This window comes from Pleurodeles waltl, chromosome 10, assembly GCF_031143425.1.
Source record: "Pleurodeles waltl isolate 20211129_DDA chromosome 10, aPleWal1.hap1.20221129, whole genome shotgun sequence".
NCBI classification, from domain to species: Eukaryota; Metazoa; Chordata; class Amphibia; order Caudata; family Salamandridae; genus Pleurodeles; species Pleurodeles waltl.
This window is the reverse complement of record NC_090449.1, coordinates 7,551,854-7,572,784: the sequence shown is the minus strand read 5'-3', so window position 1 is coordinate 7,572,784 and position 20,931 is coordinate 7,551,854. Positions and strand designations below refer to the sequence as shown.

Sequence of the window (20,931 nt, the reverse complement as noted above, 5' to 3'; positions counted from 1 at the left end):
ACCAGGTTCCCAGTGCCAGATCTCTTCCCCCCAAAACTGCAGTTTCCACAATTGGCACCTAGGGCCTGGGGTACTAAAGAGGGTCCCCAAGGACAGCAGCACGTATTGTGCCACCCTAAGGGACCCCCGCACCAAGCACATGACAGCTGCCATTGCACTGCATGCAATATATGTAAGTCACCCTTACAACAGGCCTAACAGCCCAATAGCAGGGTGCATTATGTAGGAAAGTACTTTTTGGCATGGTTACCCGCACTTTTTGCCTTCTGTCAGTGTGTTGTGACTGTGTTCACTGGGATCCTGCTAACCAGGACCCCAGTGACTCTGCTCTCCATCTAAATTTATTTGCTTGAGACTTCACACACCCAGCATTTCACATACTGGTGCCCCATGTTAGTCCATACTATATGCTACCCAGGGCATTGGGGCACCAGGGGATCCCCATGGGCTGCAGCATGTATTATGCCACCCATTGGGGCCCGTGTAAAAAGTGTCTGCAGGCCTACCTTTGCAGCCTGCATGAAAGAGTGCATGCACCCTTTTACGTCAGTTCACTGTCACCCTATGGTAGGCCCTCCTAGTCCAAAGGGCAGGGTGCAGGTACCTGTTTGTGAGGGCAGCCCTGTCTAAGCAAAGGTGCTTCCTATGAGCTCCAGCTCCATTACACTGGACTTCATAAGTGCGGGAAGCCATATTACCCATGTACTTGACTCTGGTCACTACCAGCTAGACAGTGATAACTCTGGACCTGGGCATGTTTGGTATCAAATGGCGCAATCATAACCCAATACGGTTGCCAGTATTGGTTGCATGATTCCATGCACTCTGGGGGCTACTTAAAGGATCCTCAGCATTGCTGCTACCAGTCTGCAAGGTTTTCTGGGCAGCCTGTGCTGCTGCCGTCCCTCAGACAGGTTTTCTGCCCTCCTGCTGCTTGACCAACTCAGGCAGAGGAAGGCAGAACAAAGGGTTTCCTGCGGGAGAGGGAGGCAATACCTACTCCATAGGTGTTACATGTTTGGGAGGGGTAGCCTCCCCAAGCCGCCAGTATGCTTTGAAGGGCACATTTGGTGCCCTCCTTGCATAAACTGGTTTGCACCAGTCCAGGGACCTGCAGTCCCTTCTCTGGCACGAAACTGGACAAAGGAAAGGTGAGTGACCACTCCCCTGCCCATCACCAACCTAGGGGTGGTGCTCAGAGCTCCTCAGGTGGCCACTTGATTCTGCCATCTTGAATCCAAGGTGGGAAGAGGCCCCTGGGAGCATCTGAGTGGCCAGGTGTAGGAAGTTGGCTCTGCATATACTATTTCAAAGTAAGAAATAGTGTGCACAGAGTCCAAGGGTTCCCCTTAGAGGTACGATAGTGGCAAAATTAGATAATTCTAATGCTCTATTTTGTGGTAGTGTGGTCGAGCAGTAGGCTTATCAGAGGGTAGTGTTAAGCATTTGTTGTACACATACAGGCAATAAATGAGGAACACACACTCAAAGACTTGACCACAGGTTCAAGATTTGCAGTAAACACTTTAAATGCAAGGTACTTCACTTAGATACTTTAGGAACTTTGAATAAAAGCAATATCATTTACAGGCTTTGTAAAAATGGCAAGCTATTTTCAAAGTGGACACAGTGCAAAAATCAACAGTTCCTGGGGGAGGTAAGTAAAGGTTAGATTAGGAGGTAAGTAATACACTTACAAGTCTCAGTTCCTGGGCATAGGCAGCCCACCGTTGGGGGGTGCAAGGCAACCCCAAAGTTACCACACCAGCAGCTCAGAGCCGGTCAGGTGCAGAGGTCAAAGAGGTGCCCAAAACACATAGGCGCCTATGGAGAACAGGGGTGCTCCAGTTCCAGTCTGCCAACAGGTGAGTACCTGCGTCCTCGGGGAGCAGACCAGGGGGGGTTTGTAGAGCACTGGGGAGGGGGTGGGGGGGGGGGGTGGAGGGCAGAAGTAGGCACACAAAACACACCCTCAGCGGCACAGGGGCGGCCGGGTGCAGTGTGCAAAGCAGGCGTCGGGTTTCAGGTAGGAAACAATGGAGGGACCCAGGGGTCACTCTAGCGGTGCAGGCAGGCACAGAGGGGGCGTCTCGGGACAGCCACCATCTGGACTAGGCAGAGGGTCGCCTGGGGGTCACTCGTGCGCTGAGGTTCGGTTCCTTCAGGTCCTGGGGGTTGCAGGTGCAGTGTTGGTTCCAGGCGTCGGGTCCCTTGTTACAGGCAGTGGCGGTCAGGGGGAGCCTCTGGATTCTCTCTGCAGGCGTCGCTGTGGGGGCGAGGGGCTCAGTGGCGTCATCTCTGGTTACTCACGGGCTCGCAGTTGCTGGGGAGTCCTCCCTGAGGGGTTGGTTCTCTGAATCTCGAGCCGGAGGCATCTGGTGCAAAGTGAGAAGTCTCACGCTTCCGGCGGGAAACGTGCAGTCTTTGGAAGTTGCTTCTTTGTTGCAAAGAAGTAGCAGGTTTTGAGCAGGGCCGTTGCTCACAGGAGTTTCTTGGTCCTTTAGTCCAGGGCAGTCCTCTGAGGCTTCAGAGTTCGCTGGCCCCTGTCGGATGCGTCGATAGTTGCAGGTTTTCGAAGTTGGAGACAGGCCGGTAGGGCTGGCTCCAAAGCAGTTGTCGTCTTCCTCCTTCTCCGCAGGCTTGTAGGTCATAAGTCCTTCTTGTTTCTTCAGGTTGCAGGAATCTAGTTTCCTAGGTTCTGGGGTGCCCCTAAATACTGTATTTAGGGGTGTGTTTAGGTCTGGGAGGGCAGTAGCCAATGGCTACTGTCCTTGAGGTTGGCTACACCATCTTTGTGCCTCCTCCCTGTGGGGAGGGGGGCATATCCCTAATCCTATTGGGCGAATCCTCCAAACTCAAGATGGAGGATTTCCCAAGGCATGGGTCACCTCAGCCTCCCTGGGAACCCCTCACTCAGCACATGCACACTGCTTCACAGCTTGTGTGCGTTGGTGGGGAGAAAAAGACTAAGTCGACATGGCACTCACCTCAGAGTGCCATGCCAACCTCACACTGCCTGTGGCGTAGGTAAGTCACCCCTCTAGCAGGCCTTACAGCCCTAAGGCAGGGTACACTATACCACAGGGGAGGGCATATGTGCATGAGCACTATGCCCCTACAGTGTCTAAGCAAAACCTTAGACATTGTAAGTGCACGGTAGCCATAAGAGTATATGGTCTGGGAGTCTGTCAAACACGAACTCCACAGTTCCATAATGGCTACAGTGAAAACTGGGAAGCTTGGTATCAAACTTCTCAGCACAATAAATGCACACTGATGCAGTGTACACTTTATTGTAAAAATACACCCAGATGGCATCTTAGAGATGCCCCCTGAAAACATACACGGCTTCCAGTGTGGGCTGACTATTTTTTGCCAGCCTGCCACACACCAGACATGTTGCTGGCCACATGGGGAGAGTGCCTTTGTCACTCTGTGGCCAGGAACAAAGCCTGTACTGGGTGGAGGTGCTTCTCACCTCCCCCTGCAGGATCTTTAACACCTGGCGGTGAGCCTCAAAGGCTCACCCCCTTTGTTACAGCACCACAGGGCATCCCAGCTAGTGGAGATGCCCGCCCCTCCAGCCACTGCCCCCACTTTTGGCGCAAGGCTGGAGGAGATAATGAGGAAAACATTACTCCCTAGTCAGGACAACCCCTAAGGTGCCCTGACCTGAGGTGACTGACTTCCCCCAATAGGATTAGGGATGTGCCCCCCTCCACACAGGGAGGAGGCACAAAGAGGGTGTAGCCACCCTCAGGGCCAGTAGCCATTGGCTACTGCCCTCCCAGACCTAAACACCCCTAAATTGAGTATTTAGGGGCTCCCAGAACAGAGGAAGATAGATTCCTGCAACCTAAAGAAGAAGGACTGCTGACCTGAAGCCCTGCAGTGAAGGCTGAGACGACAACTGATTTGGCCCCAGCCCCACCGGCCTGTCTCCCTAATGCGAAGAAAACTGCAACAGCGACGCATCCAACAGGGTCCAGCAAACTCTGAAGCCTCAGAGGACTACCCTGCATCTAAAGGACCAAGAAGCTCCCGAGAATAGCGGCCCTGTACAAGAAACTGCAACTTTTGGAAACAAAGAAGCAACTTTTAAAGACCACACATTTCTCCACTCTGCTCCCGACGCCCCCGGCTCGACCAGCGGAAAACTAACTCTACAGGGAGGACTCCCCGGCGACTGCGAGCCCGTGAGTAGCCAGAGTTGAACCCCCCCCCCCCCCCCCCCCCCCCGAGCCCCCACAGTGACGCCTGAAGAGGAAATCCAGAGGCTCCCCCTGACCGAGACTGCCTGCTTCAAGGAACCCGGCGCCTGGAAACCACACTACACCCGCAACCCCAGGACCTGAAGGAACCGAACTCCAGTGCAGGGGTGACCCCCAGGTGGTGGTTACCCCCGAGGAGCCCCCCCTGTGCCTGCCTGCATCGTTGGGGAGACCCCGGGTCTCCCCGTTGATTCCCATTGAAAACCCCGACGCCTGTTTGCACTCTGTACCCGGCCGCCCCTGTGCCGCTGAGGGTGTACTTTCTGTGCCTTCTTGTCCCCCCCCCCCCCCCCCCCCCCCCCTGATGCCCTACAAAACCCCCTGGTCTGCCCTCCGAAGTCGCGGGTTGTTACCTGCTGGCAGACTGGAAACGGGGCACCCTTATTTCCATTGAAGCCTATGTGTTTTAGGCACCACCTTGACCTCTGCACCTGACCGGCCCTTAGCTGCTGGTGTGGTAACTTTGGGGTTGCCTTGAACCCCCAACGGTGGGCTACCTTGGCCCCAACTTTGAACCCTGTAAGTGTTTTACTTACCTGTGAACTTAAATACTTACCTCCCCCAGGAACTGTTGATTTTTGCAGTGTCCACTTTTAAAATGGCTTATTGCCATTTTTGTCAAAACTGTACATGCTATTGTGATGATTCAAAGTTCCTAAGATACCTGAGTGAAATACCTTTCATTTAAAGTATTGTTTGTAAATCTTGAAACTTGTGGTTCTAAAATAAATTAAGAAAAGATATTTTTCTATATAAAAACCTATTGGCCTGTAGTAAGTCTTTGAGTGTGTGTTCCTCATTTATTGCCTTTGTGTCTACAACAAACGCTTAACACTACACTCTGATATGCCTACTGCTCGACCACACTACCACAAAATAGAGCATTAGAATTCTCTTTTTTTGCCACTATCTTACCTCTAAAGGGAACCCTTGGACTCTGCACACTATTTCTTACTTTTAAATAGTATTTACAGAGCCAACTTCCTACATCTACACTGAAATCTGGGAAGTTTGGTATCAAACTTCTCAGCACAATAAATGCACTCTGATGCCAGTGTGCAATTTATTGTAACATACTCCCAGAGGGCATTTTAGAGATGCCCCCTGAATAGCAATCCAACTTCTAGTGTAGGCTGACCAGTTTCTGCCAGTCTGCCACACACCAGACATGCTGCTGGCCACATGAGGAGAGTGCCTTTGTCACACTGTGGCCAGGAAGAAAGCCTGAACTGGGTGGAGGTGCTTCTCGCCTCCCCCTGCAGGAACTGTAACACCTGGCGGTGAGCCGCAAAGGCTCACCCCTTTTGTTACAGCGCCCCAGGGCATCCCAGCTAGTGGAGATGCCCGCCCCTCCGGCCATTGCCCCCACTTTTGGCGGTAAGGCTGGAGGAGATAATGAGAAAAACAAGGAATCACCACCCTCGAGGACAGTAGCCATTGGCTACTGCCCTCCCAGACCTAAACACACCCCTAAATACAGTATTTAGGGGCACCCCAGAACCTAGGCAACTAGATTCCTGCAACCTGAAGAAACAACAAGGACTTTTGACCTACAAGCCTACAGAGAAGGAGGAAGACAACTGATTTGGCCCCAGCCCTACCGGCCTGTCTCCAACTTCAGAAATAGGCTCCAGCGACGCATCCGACAGGGACCAGCGACCTCTGAAGCCTCAGAGGACTGCCCTGGACTACAGGATCAAGAAACTCCTGTGAACAGCGGCCCTGTTCAAAACTAGCTACTTTTTTGCAACAAAGAAGCAACTTCCAAGGACTTCCCGTTTCCTGCCGGAAGCGTGAGACTTCACACTGCACCCGACGCCCCCGGCTCGACCTGCAGAAAACCAACACCTCAGGGAGGACTCCCTGGCGACTGCGAGCCTGTGAGCAACCTGATCCCCCACAGCGACGCCTGCAGGGAGAATCCAATGGCTCCCCCTGACCGCGACTGCCTGTAACAAGGGACCTGACGCCTGAAACAAACACTGCACCCGCAGCCCCCAGGACCTGAAGGAACCGAACCTCAGCGCAGGAGTGACCCCCCAGGCGACCCTCTGCCTTGTCCAGGTGGTGGCAGTCCCACGAAGCCCCCTCCCTGTGCCTGCCTGCACCGCTAGAGTGACCCCTGGGTCCCTCAATTGTTTCCTACCTGAAACCCAACGCCTGCTTTGCACACTGCACCCGGCCGCTCCTGTGCCGCTGAAGGTGTGTTTTGTGTGCCTACTTGTGTGTGTGTGTGTGTGTCCCCCCCCCCCCCCCCCAAAGTGCTCTACAAACCCCCCCCCCCTCCCCCCCCCGGTCTGCCCCCTGAGGATGCAGGTACTTACCTACTGGCAGACTGGAACCGGAGCACCCCTGTTCTCCATAGGCGCCTATTTGTTTTGGGCACCTCTTTGACCTCTGCACCTGACCGGCCCTGAGCTGCTGGTGTGGTAACTTTGGGGTTGCCTTGAACCCCCAACGGTGGGCTGCCTATGCCCCAGGAACTGAGACTTGTAAGTGTTTTACTTACCTCCTAATCTAACCTTTACTTACCTCCCCTAGGAACTGTTGATTTTTGCAGTGTCCACTTTGAAAATAGCTTATTGCCATTTGTAACAAAGACTGCACATGATATTGTTTTCATTCAAAGTTCCTAAAGTATCTAAGTGAAGTACCTTACATTTAAAGTGTTTAATGTACATTGTGAACCTACAAATGCTTCACACTACCCTCTGATAAGCCTACTGCTCGACCACACTACCACAAAATAGCATTGGAATTATCTCTTTTTGCCACTATCGTACCTCTAAGGGGAACCCTTAGACTCTGTGCATACTATTCCTCACTTTGAAATAGTGCATACAGAGTCAACTTCCTACAGCTAGTGTATATATTTAGTGTATTACTTACCTCCTATTGGAGGTTTGCCCTTCTAGTATTTTGTGGTATTGTGTTACAAAAATAAAGTATTTTTAGTTTTTGTACTACTGAGTGTTTTCTTTCATGTTTGTGAGTACTGTGTGACTACAGTGGTATTCCATGAGCTTTGCAGGTCTCCTAGATAAGCCTTGGCTGCTCATCCACAGCTACCTCTAGAGAGCCAGGCTTCTAGACACTGCCTACACTTCACTAAGAGGGGATACCTGGAGCTGGTGTAAGTGCCATAGGTGCTCACCACACACCAGGCCAGCTTCCTACACTCCCCAGGTGCATAATTAGACTTAAAATCAGGGGGCTACGCTTACTTTCAATCCTCTTCTAGATTTTCATATCCACCACATTTTTTTAAATAAAACATAGTTTAATCTTGGCTGAGAATACTTTGGCCACATTTATAGATTTGGTTCCCGTTCAGGACTGGTTTCAGTATGAGTTGGCACTAGTCTTCTGAGACTTTTCCTGAGGGGATCTCATTAAAGTTTCTGCAGATTAGTAACTGCTGATCAACTTTAATTAGGCCATATTATCCAATACCATGCACATGGTTCTTGATGTTTAACAGGCCTATTGGACCTCTGGTGATTAGGGAAATATATACATTAGGAATATGAATATAATGCCCTGTTTTTTTCCCCAACACCTGTAATTCTTACATGTAAACTCTGGCATTGTAATGTTGGCTTGCTTGTACTGCTTTTTGTTATATAAGATCTACTCACTTGTCCTTAGAATTGTTCTCACTGGAGTCTGATTTTAAGTTTAAAAAATGTTGATTTATTTTCTCTCCAGTGGTTAAGGTTCCAATTATCAACCACCTCGAGTCGCTGCGTGATGAGGAGCTTGAGGAGCGCAGAGAGAAGCGCCGGAAGCAACTGGCAGAGGAGGAGGCGAAGAATGCTGAGAAGTCAAAGGAGGACAAAGGCAAAGAAAACAAAGCTCCTGACTCTCAGGTGAATACACCCTTTTTCCAATATATTTGCCCACAGCTAGAGGTTTAAAATCCACACGGTGCAAGTAGTAGGGCCAAGACTTCTTTTTGCAAATGTTTTCTATTTTCTCCGATTAGTTCTAATTGTACATTTTTCACCTTGTGAATCTCCTCAGTTTCTAAACTGTATTTTGAATCTGTTGTAACAGCTTCTGCACGTCAGCATCCATAATCCATATTCCACCTTAGAGGCAACACCCCACACCAGAAAGCCTTATAATACAGGTTTCCATGAGCAATGTAAACCTGAATTATTTTCTCATTCACTGAACAGGGAATCACATAAAATTGATGCCATGGGAAGAAGATTGTTTTTCTTCAGATTTGGCAAAAATGCAGTTACTCTTGGGTCGTTGCACATACACATCCTTTGACACAACTGTCAGACTTACCAGAGGATCTCCACAGTGCCTTCGCTTAACTAATTGATGGGATGCTGCAAAGTACTGGATGCAGTTTGGCCTGTGCACTTCGTAGTCCTACTGTGGACACCAGCCTCTTCTGTAGGTGACACGTCTGGATTACTTCCACTGGGTTCTCGGGGGACGTCTGGGATTCTCTAAAGGACATTTCATTTTATCTATCTAGGCTGTTGGGGGGCTGATTAAAACTAGGAGAGCTTTAGACTGCAAAATGATGCCACCCACTTGGATAACTTTCCAACAATACAAGTAGTTCTTAGGATACTACAGGGGCCTTAGGTCTTGTCATTGAAAACCATCTTAACCTGTTCAGCCACCCACAGAAGCTTTCCATTGTGGCAGTGTGGCACTCAGCTAGCCGTAGCTCACACTCAACTTTGTCTAAAGAATTGATGTTCCCTGTCAGAGGTGCAATCAAGTCAGTATCCTAAGTAAAGAGAGGACCAGGTGTTAATCCTGATACTGTCTGGTACCAAGATGAGGCACACTTATATTTATATTAGTACACTGTAGGGAAATGCCTCCCTTGGCATGGTTACCCCCTAATTCTTTTACCTTTTGTTGCCAGTTATGATTGAAAGTGTGCTGGGACCCCGCTAACCAGGCCCCAGCACCAGTGCTCTTTCCCTAAACTGTACCTTTGTTCCCGCAAGTGGCACAGCCCTGGCACTCAGGTAAGTCCGTTGTAAATGGTACCCCGGTACCAAGAGCCCGGTGGCCAGGGAAGGTCTTGAAGGGCTGCAGCATGTATTATGCCACACTGGGGACCCCCTCACTCAGCACATGCACACTGCCTTAGTGTGTGCGCGCTGGTGGGGAGAAAATTACTAAGTCGACTTGGCACTCCCCTCGGAGTGCCAGGCCAACCTCACACTGCCTGTGGCATAGGTAAGTCACCCATCTAGCAGGCCTTACAGCCCTACGGCAGGGTGCACTATACCACAGGTGAGGGCATAGTTGCATGAGCATTATGCCCCTACAATGTCGAAGCAAAACCTTAGACATTGTAAGTGCAGGGTAGCCATAAAGAGTATATGGTCTGGGAGTCGGTCAATTACGAACTCCACAGTTCCATAATGGCTACACTGAAATCTGGGGAGTTTGGTATCCACCTTCTCAGCACAATAAGTGCACACTTATGCCAGTGTGGAAGTTATTGTAAAATACACCCAGAGGGCATCTTAGAGATGAATACCAGTCCGACTCCTAATACTAGGCTGACCAGTTTCTGCCAGCCTGCCACAACCAGATAAGTTTGTGGCCACATAGGGAGAGTGGCTACTGTCCTTGAGGGTGGCTACACCCTCTTTGTGCCTCCTCATTGTGGGGAGGGGGGCACATCCCTAATCCAATTGGGGGGCAATCCTCCAAAGCAAGATGGAGGATTTCCTAAGGTAGGAGTCACCTCAGCTCAGGACACCTTAGGGGCTGTCCTAGTTGGAGGGTGACTCCACCTTGTTTTTCTCATTATCTCCTCTAGACCTGCCGTCAAAAGTGGGGGATATGTCCGGGGGGCAGGCATCTCCACTAGCTGGAGTGCCCTGGGGTGCTGTAACACCAGGCTTGAGCCTTTGAGGCTCACCGCCAGGTGTTACAGTTCCTGCAGGGGGAGGTGCGAAGGAACCTCTACCCAGTACAGGCTTTGTTCCTGGCCACAGAGTGCACAAAAACACTCATCCCATGTGACCAGAAACCCGTCTGGACGTGGCAGGCTGGCAAAAACTGGTCAGCCTAGCACTAGTAATTGCGCTGGTATACAGGGGGCATCCCTGGGTGCATTTTACAATAAATCCCCATCTGGCATCAGGGTGGAATTATTGTGCTCAGAAGTTTGATATCAAACTTCCCAGTATTCAGTGTAGCCATTATGGTGCTTTGGAGTACGTATTTGACAGGCTCCCAGATCATATACTCTTTATTGCTACCCTGCACTTAAAATGTCTAAGGTTTTGCTTAGACACTGTAGGGGCATAGTGCTCTTGCACATATGCCCTCACCTGTGGTATAGTGCACCTTGCCTTAGGGCTGTAAGGCCTGCTAGAGGGGTGACTTCCCTATGCCACAAGCAGTGTGAGGTTGGCATGGCACCCTGAGGGGAGTGCCATGTCGACTTAGTCCTTTTCTCCCCAGCAGCACACACAAGCTGTGAAGTAGTGTGCATGTGCTGAGTGAGGGGTCCCCAGGGTGGCATAAGACATGCTGCAGCCCTTTGAGATCTTCCCTGGCATCAGGGCCCTTGGTACCAGAGGTACCAGTTACAAGGGACTTACCTGAGTGCCAGGGCTGTGCCAATTGCAGAAGCAAAGGTACAGTTTAGGGAAAGAACACTGGTGCTGGTGCCTGGTTAGCAGGGTCCCAGCATACTTTCAATCATAACTAGCATCAGCAAAAGGCAAAAAGTCCGGGGGTAACCATGCAAAGGAAGCATTTCCTTACACTTCATTTATTTTAGAACCACAAGATTCAAATTGCAGGTAAGTACATTAAATGTAAGGTACTTGGCATAGGTATAGTTAGAACTTTAAACCAAAACAATAATGTACACAGTTTGTCATAAAATGGCAATAAGCAATTTTAAAAGTGGACACAGTGCAAAATTCAACAGTTCCTGGGGGAGTTACGTACAGTAAGGTTATTGTGGTAAGTAAAGCACTTACAAGTTCAGTCTCCGGGGCATAGGTAGCCCACCGTTGGTCGTTAAAGTCAACCCCAAACACCCAGCACCAGCAAAACAGGGCCGGTCAGGTGTTGAGGTCAAAGAGGAGCCAAAATAACATGGACGCCTACGGAGACGGGGGGTGCTCCGATTCCGATCTTCTTGCAGGTAAGTACCCGCATCCTCAGGTGGCGGTGTGGGGGGGGCAGACCAGGAGGGTTTAGTAGAGCTCTGGGGGTGGGGCCCAAGTAGGCACACAAAACATACCCTCGGCGGCACAACGGCAGCCGGGTGCAGTGGGCAAACAGGGCGTCGGGTTTGCAACAGGATTCAATGGAGGGAGACGAGGGTCACTCAAATGTTGCAAGCAGGGCACAGGGGGGCTTCTCAGGCCAGCCACCGACTGGGCAATGGTGAGGGCCGCCTGCTGGTTACTGCGGCACAGGTGGTCAGCTTCTCACCGGCCTGGAGGCTGCAGGTGCAGTGCTCCTCCAGGCGTCGGATATCTTCGTCTTGCGCAGTTCAGGTCGGGGGGTCCTCTGGATTCCCTCTGCAGGTGGTGTTGTGGAGGTGGAGAGAGGTTTGCCCAGGGTGGACACGTCGTTGGAGTCACCTGGTGATCCTCTCTGGGTCGTTGGTTTCTCTGGACACGGGTCAGGGGCAGAGTGGTAGGGACCACACACTTCTGGAGTGAGGTGGGAGTCCCTTTAAAGATGGCTTCTTCTTTCTTGGTTGATCAGGTCCGCTGTCCACAGGAGTTCTTGCACCTTCTTAGGTGCAGGGCAGTCCTCTGAGTCCACAGAGGTTGCTGGGCCCGCAGGATGCGTCGCTTGTGCAGGTTCTCTGAAGGAGACAGGCCCGTAGGGCTGGGGCCAAAGCAGTTATCGCCTTCCTTCTCTGTAGGGTTTTTCAGCGAAGCAGTCCTTCTTTGTAGGTCGTCGGGAATCTAAAATCCTGGGTTCAGGGTCACCCCTCAATACTGAATTTAGGGGTGTGTTAGGGTTACAGGGCAGTAACAAATGGCTACGGTCATTGAGGGTGGCTACATCCTCTTTGTACTCCCTCCCTTTTGGGAGAGGAGCACATTCCTAACCCTAAGGGTCCCTGTCCTCCAAATCAAGATGAAGGATTCTGCAAGGAGGGGGTCACTTCAGCTCTGGGCACCTTAGGGTGGTCCTGGGTGAGGTGGTGACTCCTCCTTGTTTTACCTATTTATCCCTCTGGACTTGCCGCCAAAAGTGGGGATTTGTCTGGGGGCTGGACATCTCCACTAGCTGGAGTGCCCTGGGGCATTGTAACACGAAGCCTGAGCCTCTCACCACTAGGTGTTACAGTTCCTGCAGTGGGGAGGTGTGAAGCACCTCCACCCAGTGCAGGCTTTGTTTCTGAACCCAGAGAACAGCCTGGCTCAGACCAGTCGGTCCTGCACCGAAGGATTGGGTAAAATACATGAGGCATCTCTAAGACGCCTTCTGTTCGCATTTTTTAATAAATCCCACACTGGCATAAGTAGGGTTTATTGTGCTGAGAAGTTTGATACCAAACCTCCCAGTATTCAGTGTACTATATGGAACTGTGAAGTTCGTTTTGACTAACTCCCAGACCATGTACTTAATATTGCCACACTGTATTTACACTGTCTAAGAATAGACTTAGACCCTGGTGGGGCATATTGCTCATGCACATATGCCCTCACCTGTGATATAGTGCACCCTGCCTTAGGGCTGTAAGGCCTGCTAGAAGGGTGACTTACCTATGCCACAGGCAGTATTTTGTGGGCATGGTATTCTGAGGGGAATGACATGTCAACTTTGCCTTTTTCTCCCCACCAACACATACAAGCTGCAGTGGCTGTGTGCATGTGTTAGGTAAGGGGTCCCTTAGGGTAGTACAACACATGCTGCAGCCTTAGGGACCTTCTCTGGTCAAAGGGCCCTTGGTACCACTGGTACCTTTTACAAGGGACTTATCTGTGTGCCAGAGGTGTGCTGATTGTGGAATAAATGGTACATTTTTAGGGAAAGATGTGCAGGCACAGAAAGTACACCCTCAGCGGCACAGGGGCGGCCGGCCACAGAGTGCAAACAGGCGTCGGGTTTTAGATAGGAAGTAATGGGGAGACCCGGGGGTCTCTTCAACGATGCAGGCAGGCACAGGGGGGGGGGGGGGCTCCTCGGGGTAGCCACCACCTGGGCTAGGCAGAGGGTCGCCTGGGGGTCACTCCTGCACTGGAGTTCGGTTCCTTCAGGTCCTGGGGGCTGCGGGTGCAGTGTTGCTTCCAGGCATCGGGTCCCTTGTTACAGGCAGTTGCGGTCAGGGGGAGCCTCTGGATTTCCTTTGCAGGCGTCGCTGTGGGGGCTCAGGGGGGTCGTCTCTGGCTTTAAAGATGTTGCTTTGTTGCAAGAAAGCTGCAGATTGTTGAACAGGGCCGCTGTTCACGGGAGTTTCTTGGTCCTTGGTTGCAGGGCAGTCCTCTGAGGCTTCAGGGGTCGCTGTTGGATGCGTCGCTGTTGCAGTTTTCTTCGAAGTTGGGAGACAGGCCGGTCGGGCTGGGGTCAAAGCAGTTGTCGTCTCCGTCTTCACTGCAGGGCTTCAGGTCAGCAGTCCTTCTTCTTGTTAAGGTTGCAGGAATCTAGTTTCCTAGGTTCTTAGGAGCCCCTAAATGCTGAATTGTGGGGTGTTTAGGTCTGGGAGGGCAGTAGCCAATGGCTACTGTCCTTAAGGGTTGCTACACCCTGTAGGAAGTTGGCCCTGTATGCACTATTTCAAAGTAAGGAATAGTATGCACAGAGTCCAAGGGTTCCCCTTAGAGGTAAGATAGTGGCAAAAAGAGATAATACTAATGCTCTATTTTGTGGTAGTGTGGTCGAGCAGTAGGCTTATCAAAGGAGTAGTATTAAGCATTTGTTGTACATACGCACAGGCAATAAATGAGGAACACACACTGAGACAAATCCAGCCAATAGGTTTTGTTATAGAAAAATATATTTTCTTAGTTTATTTTAAGAACCACAGGTTCAAATTCTACATGTAATATCTCATTTGAAAGGTATTGCAGGTAAGTACTTTAGGAACTTTGAATAATCACAATAGCATATATACTTTTTACATAAAACACAATAAGCTGTTTTAAAAGTGGACACTTAGTGCAATTTTCACAGTTCCTGGGGGAGGTAAAGTATTGTTAGGTTTCACAGGTAAGTAAGTCACTTACAGGTTTCAGTTTTGGGTCCAAGGTAGCCCACCGTTGGGGGTTCAGAGCAACCCCAAAGTTACCACACCAGCAGCTCAGGGCCGGTCAGGTGCAGAGTTCAAAGTGGTGCCCAAAACGCATAGGCTTCAATGGAGAGAAGGGGGTGCCCCGGTTCCAGTCTGCCAGCAGGTACGTACCCGCGTCTTCGGAGGGCAGACCAGGGGGGTTTTGTAGGGCACCGGGGGGGGGGGGGGGGGACACAAGTCCACACAGAAAGTACACCCTCAGCAGCGCGGGGGCGGCCGGGTGCAGTGTGCAAACCAGCGTCTGGTTTCCAATGGGAGTCAATGGGAGACCAAGGGGTCTCTTCAGCGGTGCAGGCAGGCAAGGGGGGGGCTCCTCGGGGTAGCCACCACCTGGGCAAGGGAGAGGGCCTCCTGGGGGTCACTCCTGCACTGAAGTTCCGATCCTTCAGGTGCTGGGGGCTGCGGGTGCAGGGTCTTTTCCAGCCGTCGGGAAATTAGGTTCAGGCAGTCGTGGTCAGGGGGAGCCTCGGGATTCCCTCTGCAGGCGTCGCTGTGGGGGCTCAGGGGGGACAACTTGGGTTACTCACGGACTCGGAGTCGCCGGAGGGTCCTCCCTGAGGTGTTGGTTCTCCACCAGTCGAGTCGGGGTCGCCGGGTGCAGTGTTGCAAGTCTCACGCTTCTTGCGGGGAGTTGCAGGGGTCTTTAAATCTGCTCCTTGAAACAAAGTTGCAGTTCTTTTGGAGCAGTGCCGCTGTCCTCTGGAGTTTCTTGTCTTTCTTGAAGCAGGGCAGTCCTCCGAGGATTCAGAGGTCGCTGGTCCCTTGGAAAGCGTTGCTGGAGCAGGTTTCTTTGGAAGGCAGGAGCCAGGCCGGTAAGTCTGGGGCCAAAGCAGTTGGTGTCTTCTGTTCTTCCTCTACAGGGGTTTTTCCAGCTCAGCAGTCTTCTTCTTGTAGTTTCAGGAATCTAAATTCTTAGGTTCAGGGGAGCCCTTAAATACTAAATTTAAGGGCGTGTTTAGGTCTGGGGGGTTAGTAGCCAATGGCTACTAGCCCTGAGGGTGGGTACACCCACTTTGTGCCTCCTCCCAAGGGGAGGGGGTCACATCCCTAATCCTATTGGGGAATCCTCCATCTGCAAGATGGAGGATTTCTAAAAGTTAGTCACTTCAGCTCAGGACACCTTAGGGGCTGTCCTGACTGGCCAGTGACTCCTCCTTGTTATTCTCATTATTTTCTCCGGCCTTGCCGCCAAAAGTGGGGCCGTGGCCGGAGGGGGCGGGCAACTCCACTAGCTGGAGCGTCCTGCGGTGCTGGCACAAAGGGGTGAGCCTTTGAGGCTCACCGCCAGGTGTGACAGCTCCTGCCTGGGGGAGGTGTTAGCATCTCCACCCAGTGCAGGCTTTGTTACTGGCCTCAGAGTGACAAAGGCACTCTCCCCATGGGGCCAGCAACATGTCTCGGTTGTGGCAGGCTGCTGGAACCAGTCAGCCTACACAGATAGTCGGTTAAGGTTTCAGGGGGCACCTCTAAGGTGCCCTCTGGGGTGTATTTTACAATAAAATGTACACTGGCATCAGTGTGCATTTATTGTGCTGAGAAGTTTGATACCAAACTTCTCAGTTTTCAGTGTAGCCATTATGGTGCTGTGGAGTTCGTGTAAAACAGACTCCCAGACCATATACTCTTATGGCTACCCTGCGCTTACAATGTCTAAGGTATTGCTTAGACACTGTAGGGGCACAGTGCTCATGCACTGGTGCCCACACCTATGGTATAGTGCACCCTGCCTTAGGGCTGTAAGGCCTGCTAGAGGGGTGACTTATCTATACCTGCATAGGCAGTGAGAGGCTGGCATGGCACCCTGAGGGGAGTGCCATGTCGACTTACTCGTTTTGTTCTCACCAGCACACACAAGCTGGCAAGCAGTGTGTCTGTGCTGAGTGAGGGGTCTCCAGGGTGGCATAAGACATGCTGCAGCCCTTAGAGACCTTCCTTGGCATCAGGGCCCTTTGTACCAGGGGTACCATTTACAAGGGACTTATCTGGATGCCAGGGTGTGCCAATTGTGGATACAAAAGTACAGGTTAGGGAAAGAACACTGGTGCTGGGGCCTGGTTAGCAGGCCTCCGCACACTTTCAATTCAAAACATAGCATCAGCAAAGGCAAAAAGTCAGGGGGTAACCATGCCAAGGAGGCATTTCCTTACACACCCTCTTTGTGCCTCCTCCCTGTTGGGAGAGGGGGCACATCCCTAATCCTATTGGGGGAATACTCCAAACTCAAGTTGGAGGATTTCTCAAGGCAGTGGTCACCTCAGTTCAGGACACCTTAGGGGCTGTCCTGACTGGTGGGTGACTCCTCCTTGTTTTTCTCATTATCTCTTCCAGCCTTGCCGCCAAAAGTGGGGGCAGTGGCCGGAGGTGTGGGCATCTCCACTAGCTAGGATGCCCTTGGGTGCTGTAACAAAAGGAGGGGGGCACATCCCTAATCCTATTGGGGGAATCCTCACAGATCCTTAAAATGGAGAATTTCTAAAGGCAGGGGGTCACCTCAGCTCAGGGCACCTTAGGGGCTGTCCTGACTAGTAGGTGGCGACTCCTTGATTTTCTAATTATCTGCCTTGTTGCCAAAAGTGGGGGCAGTGGCCAGAGGGGTGGGCATCTCCACTAGCTGGGATGTCCTGTGGTGCTGTAACAGGCATGGGCCTTTGAGGCTCACCAACAGGTTTTACAGTTCCTGCAGGGGGAGGTGAGAAGCACCTCCACCCAGTAAAGGCTTTGTTCCCGGCCACAGTGTGACAAAGGCACTCTCCCCATGTGTCCAGCAACTTATCTAGTGTGTGGCAGGCTGGCAGGAACTGGTCAGCCTACACTAGAAGTCAGGTATGTTTTCAGGGAGCATCTCTAAGATGCTCTCTGGGTGTATTTTACAATAAATTGCACACTGGCATCAGTGTGCATTTATTGTGCTGAGAAGTTTAATACCAAACTTCTCTCGTAGGGGATTTCCATGTATAGTCATAAGCACTAATTAGTTCCGCGGGGACCCCGGAGCACTGATGTGAAGTATATTCTTAAGTGCAAATACCAGCCGTTTGAAAAAGGTCTGTCAAAAAACCACTTAAGAATAACACTGTGCAGCCTATGTGAACAGCTACACAGGCCAAATTGTTGAAAAGAAAACAGCTGTAGTGTAAATTCACGTTCAAATACCTATTTATTCTAGAAATGTAATAACAAATTGTAGGAAGTTGGCTCTGTATGTGCTATTTCAAAGTAAGGAATAGCATGCACAGAGTCCAAGGGTTCCCCTTAGAGGTAGAATAGTGGTAAAAATAGATAATACTAATGCTCTATTTTGTGGTAGTGTGGTCGAGCAGTAGGCTTATCCAAGGAGTAGTGTTAAGCATCTGTTGTACATACACATAGACAATAAATGAGGTACACACACTCAGAGACAAATCCAGCCAATAGGTTTTTATATAGAAAAATATCTTTTCTTAGTTTATTTTAAGAACCACAGGTTCAAATCCTACATGTAATAGCTCATTCGAAAGGTATTGCAGGTAAGTACTTTAGGAACTTCAAATCATCAAAATTGCATGTATACTTTTCAAGTTATTCACAAATAGCTGTTTTAAAAGTGGACACTTAGTGCAATTTTCACAGTTCCTAGGGGAGGTAAGTATTTGTTAGTTTTACCAGGTAAGTAAGACACTTACAGGGTTCAGTTCTTGGTCCAAGGTAGCCCACCGTTGGGGGTTCAGAGCAACCCCAAAGTCACCACACCAGCAGCTCAGGGCCGGTCAGGTGCAGAGTTCAAAGTGGTGCCCAAAACACATAGGCTAGAATGAAGAGAAGGGGGTGCCCCGGTTCCGGTCTGCTTGCAGGTAAGTACCCGCGTCTTCGGAGGGCAGACCAGGGGGGTTTTGTAGGGCACCGGGGGGGACACAAGCCCACACAGAAATTTCACCCTCAGCAGCGCGGGGGCGGCCGGGTGCAGTGTAGAAACAAGCGTCGGGTTTGTAATGGAAGTCAATGGGAGATCTAGGGATCTCTTCAGCGCTGCAGGCAGGCAAGGGGGGGGTTCCTCGGGGAAACCTCCACTTGGGCAAGGGAGAGGGACTCCTGGGGGTCACTCCTCCAGTGAAAGTCCGGTCCTTCAGGTCCTGGGGGCTGCGGGTGCAGGGTCTCTCCCAGGTGTCGGGACTTTGGATTCAAAGAGTCGCGGTCAGGGGAAGCCTCGGGATTCCCTCTGCAGGCGGCGCTGTGGGGGCTCAGGGGGGACAGGTTTTTGTACTCACAGTCTTAGAGTAGTCCTGGGGTCCCTCCTGAGGTGTCGGGTCTCCACCAGCCGAGTCAGGGTCGCCGGGTGCAGTGTTGCAAGTCTCACGCTTCTTGCGGGGAGCTTGCAGGGTTCTTTAAAGCTGCTGGAAACAAAGTTGCAGCTTTTCTTGGAGCAGGTCCGCTGTCCTCGGGAGTTTCTTGTCTTTTCGAAGCAGGGGCAGTCCTCAGAGGATGTCGAGGTCGCTGGTCCCTTTGGAAGGCGTCGCTGGAGCAGGATCTTTGGAAGGCAGGAGACAGGCCGGTGAGTTTCTGGAGCCAAGGCAGTTGTCGTCTTCTGGTCTTCCTCTGCAGGGGTTTTTCAGCTAGGCAGTCCTTCTTCTTGTAGTTGCAGGAATCTGATTTTCTAGGGTTCAGGGTAGCCCTTAAATACTAAATTTAAGGGCGTGTTTAGGTCTGGGGGGTTAGTAGCCAATGGCTACTAGCCCTGAGGGTGGGTACACCCTCTTTGTGCCTCCTCCCAAGGGGAGGGGGTCACAATCCTAACCCTATTGGGGGAATCCTCCATCTGCAAGATGGAGGATTTCTAAAAGTTAGAGTCACTTCAGCTCAGGACACCTTAGGGGCTGTCCTGACTGGCCAGTGACTCCTCCTTGTTGCTTTCTTTGTTCCCTCCAGCCTTGCCGCCAAAAGTGGGGGCCGTGGCCGGAGGGGGCGGGCAACTCCACTAAGCTGGAGTGCCCTGCTGGGCTGTGACAAAGGGGTGAGCCTTTGAGGCTCACCGCCAGGTGTCACAGCTCCTGCCTGGGGGAGGTGTTAGCATCTCCACCCAGTGCAGGCTTTGTTACTGGCCTCAGAGTGACAAAGGCACTCTCCCCATGGGGCCAGCAACATGTCTCTAGTGTGGCAGGCTGCTGGAACTAGTCAGCCTACACAGACAGTCGGTTAAGTTTCAGGGGGCACCTCTAAGGTGCCCTCTGGGGTGTATTTTGCAATAAAATGTACACTGGCATCAGTGTGCATTTATTGTGCTGAGAAGTTTGATACCAAACTTCCCAGTTTTCAGTGTAGCCATTATGGTGCTGTGGAGTTCGTGTAAAACAGACTCCCAGACCATATACTCTTATGGCTACCCTGCACTTACAATGTCTAAGGTTTTGTTTAGACACTGTAGGGGTACCATGCTCATGCACTGGTACCCTCACCTATGGTATAGTGCACCCTGCCTTAGGGCTGTAAGGCCTGCTAGAGGGGTGTCTTACCTATACTGCATAGGCAGTGAGAGGCTGGCATGGCACCCTGAGGGGAGTGCCATGTCAACTTACTCGTTTTGTTCTCACTAGCACACACAAGCTGGTAAGCAGTGTGTCTGTGCTGAGTGAGAGGTCTCCAGGGTGGCATAAGACATGCTGCAGCCCTTAGAGACCTTCCTTGGCATCAGGGCCCTTGGTACTAGAAGTACCAGTTACAAGGGACTTATCTGGATGCCAGGGTCTGCCAATTGTGGATACAAAAGTACAGGTTAGGGAAAGAACACTGGTGCTGGGGCCTGGTTAGCAGGCCTCAGCACACTTTCAATTGTAAACATAGCATCAGCAAAGGCAAAAAGTCAGGGGGCAACCATGCCAAGGAGGCATTTCCTTACACAAATACATTCTCATACTTTATTTACACCTCTCATGAGAATAAAACAATGCAGGGCAGTGTAGCCCATAGGCTGCCATTATACAGAATGTAAATAGAGCTGTGCCTTTAAGAAAGTAGTCTTCCTGTATCCCATCATGTACAGCAAAAGGCAGTTGCCTTAGTTCTTTTTTCCGGCTCCTTTCTGACAGGACCCTGAAGGATTGAGCTCTACCTCACAAAGCCTTTTTTTGACAAATTAAATTAAAACCTTTTGAATTTCAATTTCACTCGACGTTTTTAATATTGAGTGAAAATTTGCTAATCTTTTCTGTCAAATTCTGACAGAAATTTAAGGTTTTTCTATTTTAGAAATGCCTTCACTTTTTGATAAATGTCCTTCTTGTGGCAGAAAAAAGGCTAAAACAGACCCACACCGGGTCTGTATAATTTGCCTTCCATCCAGCCACAAACCTGACTCCTGTGACATCTGTAGAACTTTCTCCAGAAGGACTCTTCGTGATAGGGAGAAAATTTGACTTCAGGCAA

At 50.9% G+C, this 20,931-nt stretch overlaps 1 protein-coding gene across 10 annotated transcripts in view; it reads left to right on the top strand.

The window, feature by feature from the left end:
• The window catches only part of HUWE1 (HECT, UBA and WWE domain containing E3 ubiquitin protein ligase 1), a 1,403,674-nt gene that overhangs the window by 934,371 nt on the left and 448,372 nt on the right, over positions 1-20,931 (top strand). For all 10 annotated transcript variants that reach the window (XM_069209338.1, XM_069209335.1, XM_069209339.1 and 7 more), the window contains one exon: positions 7,980-8,140. In XM_069209338.1, coding sequence (XP_069065439.1) covers positions 7,980-8,140 — 161 coding nt within the window. The remainder of the gene's footprint in view (positions 1-7,979; positions 8,141-20,931) is intronic.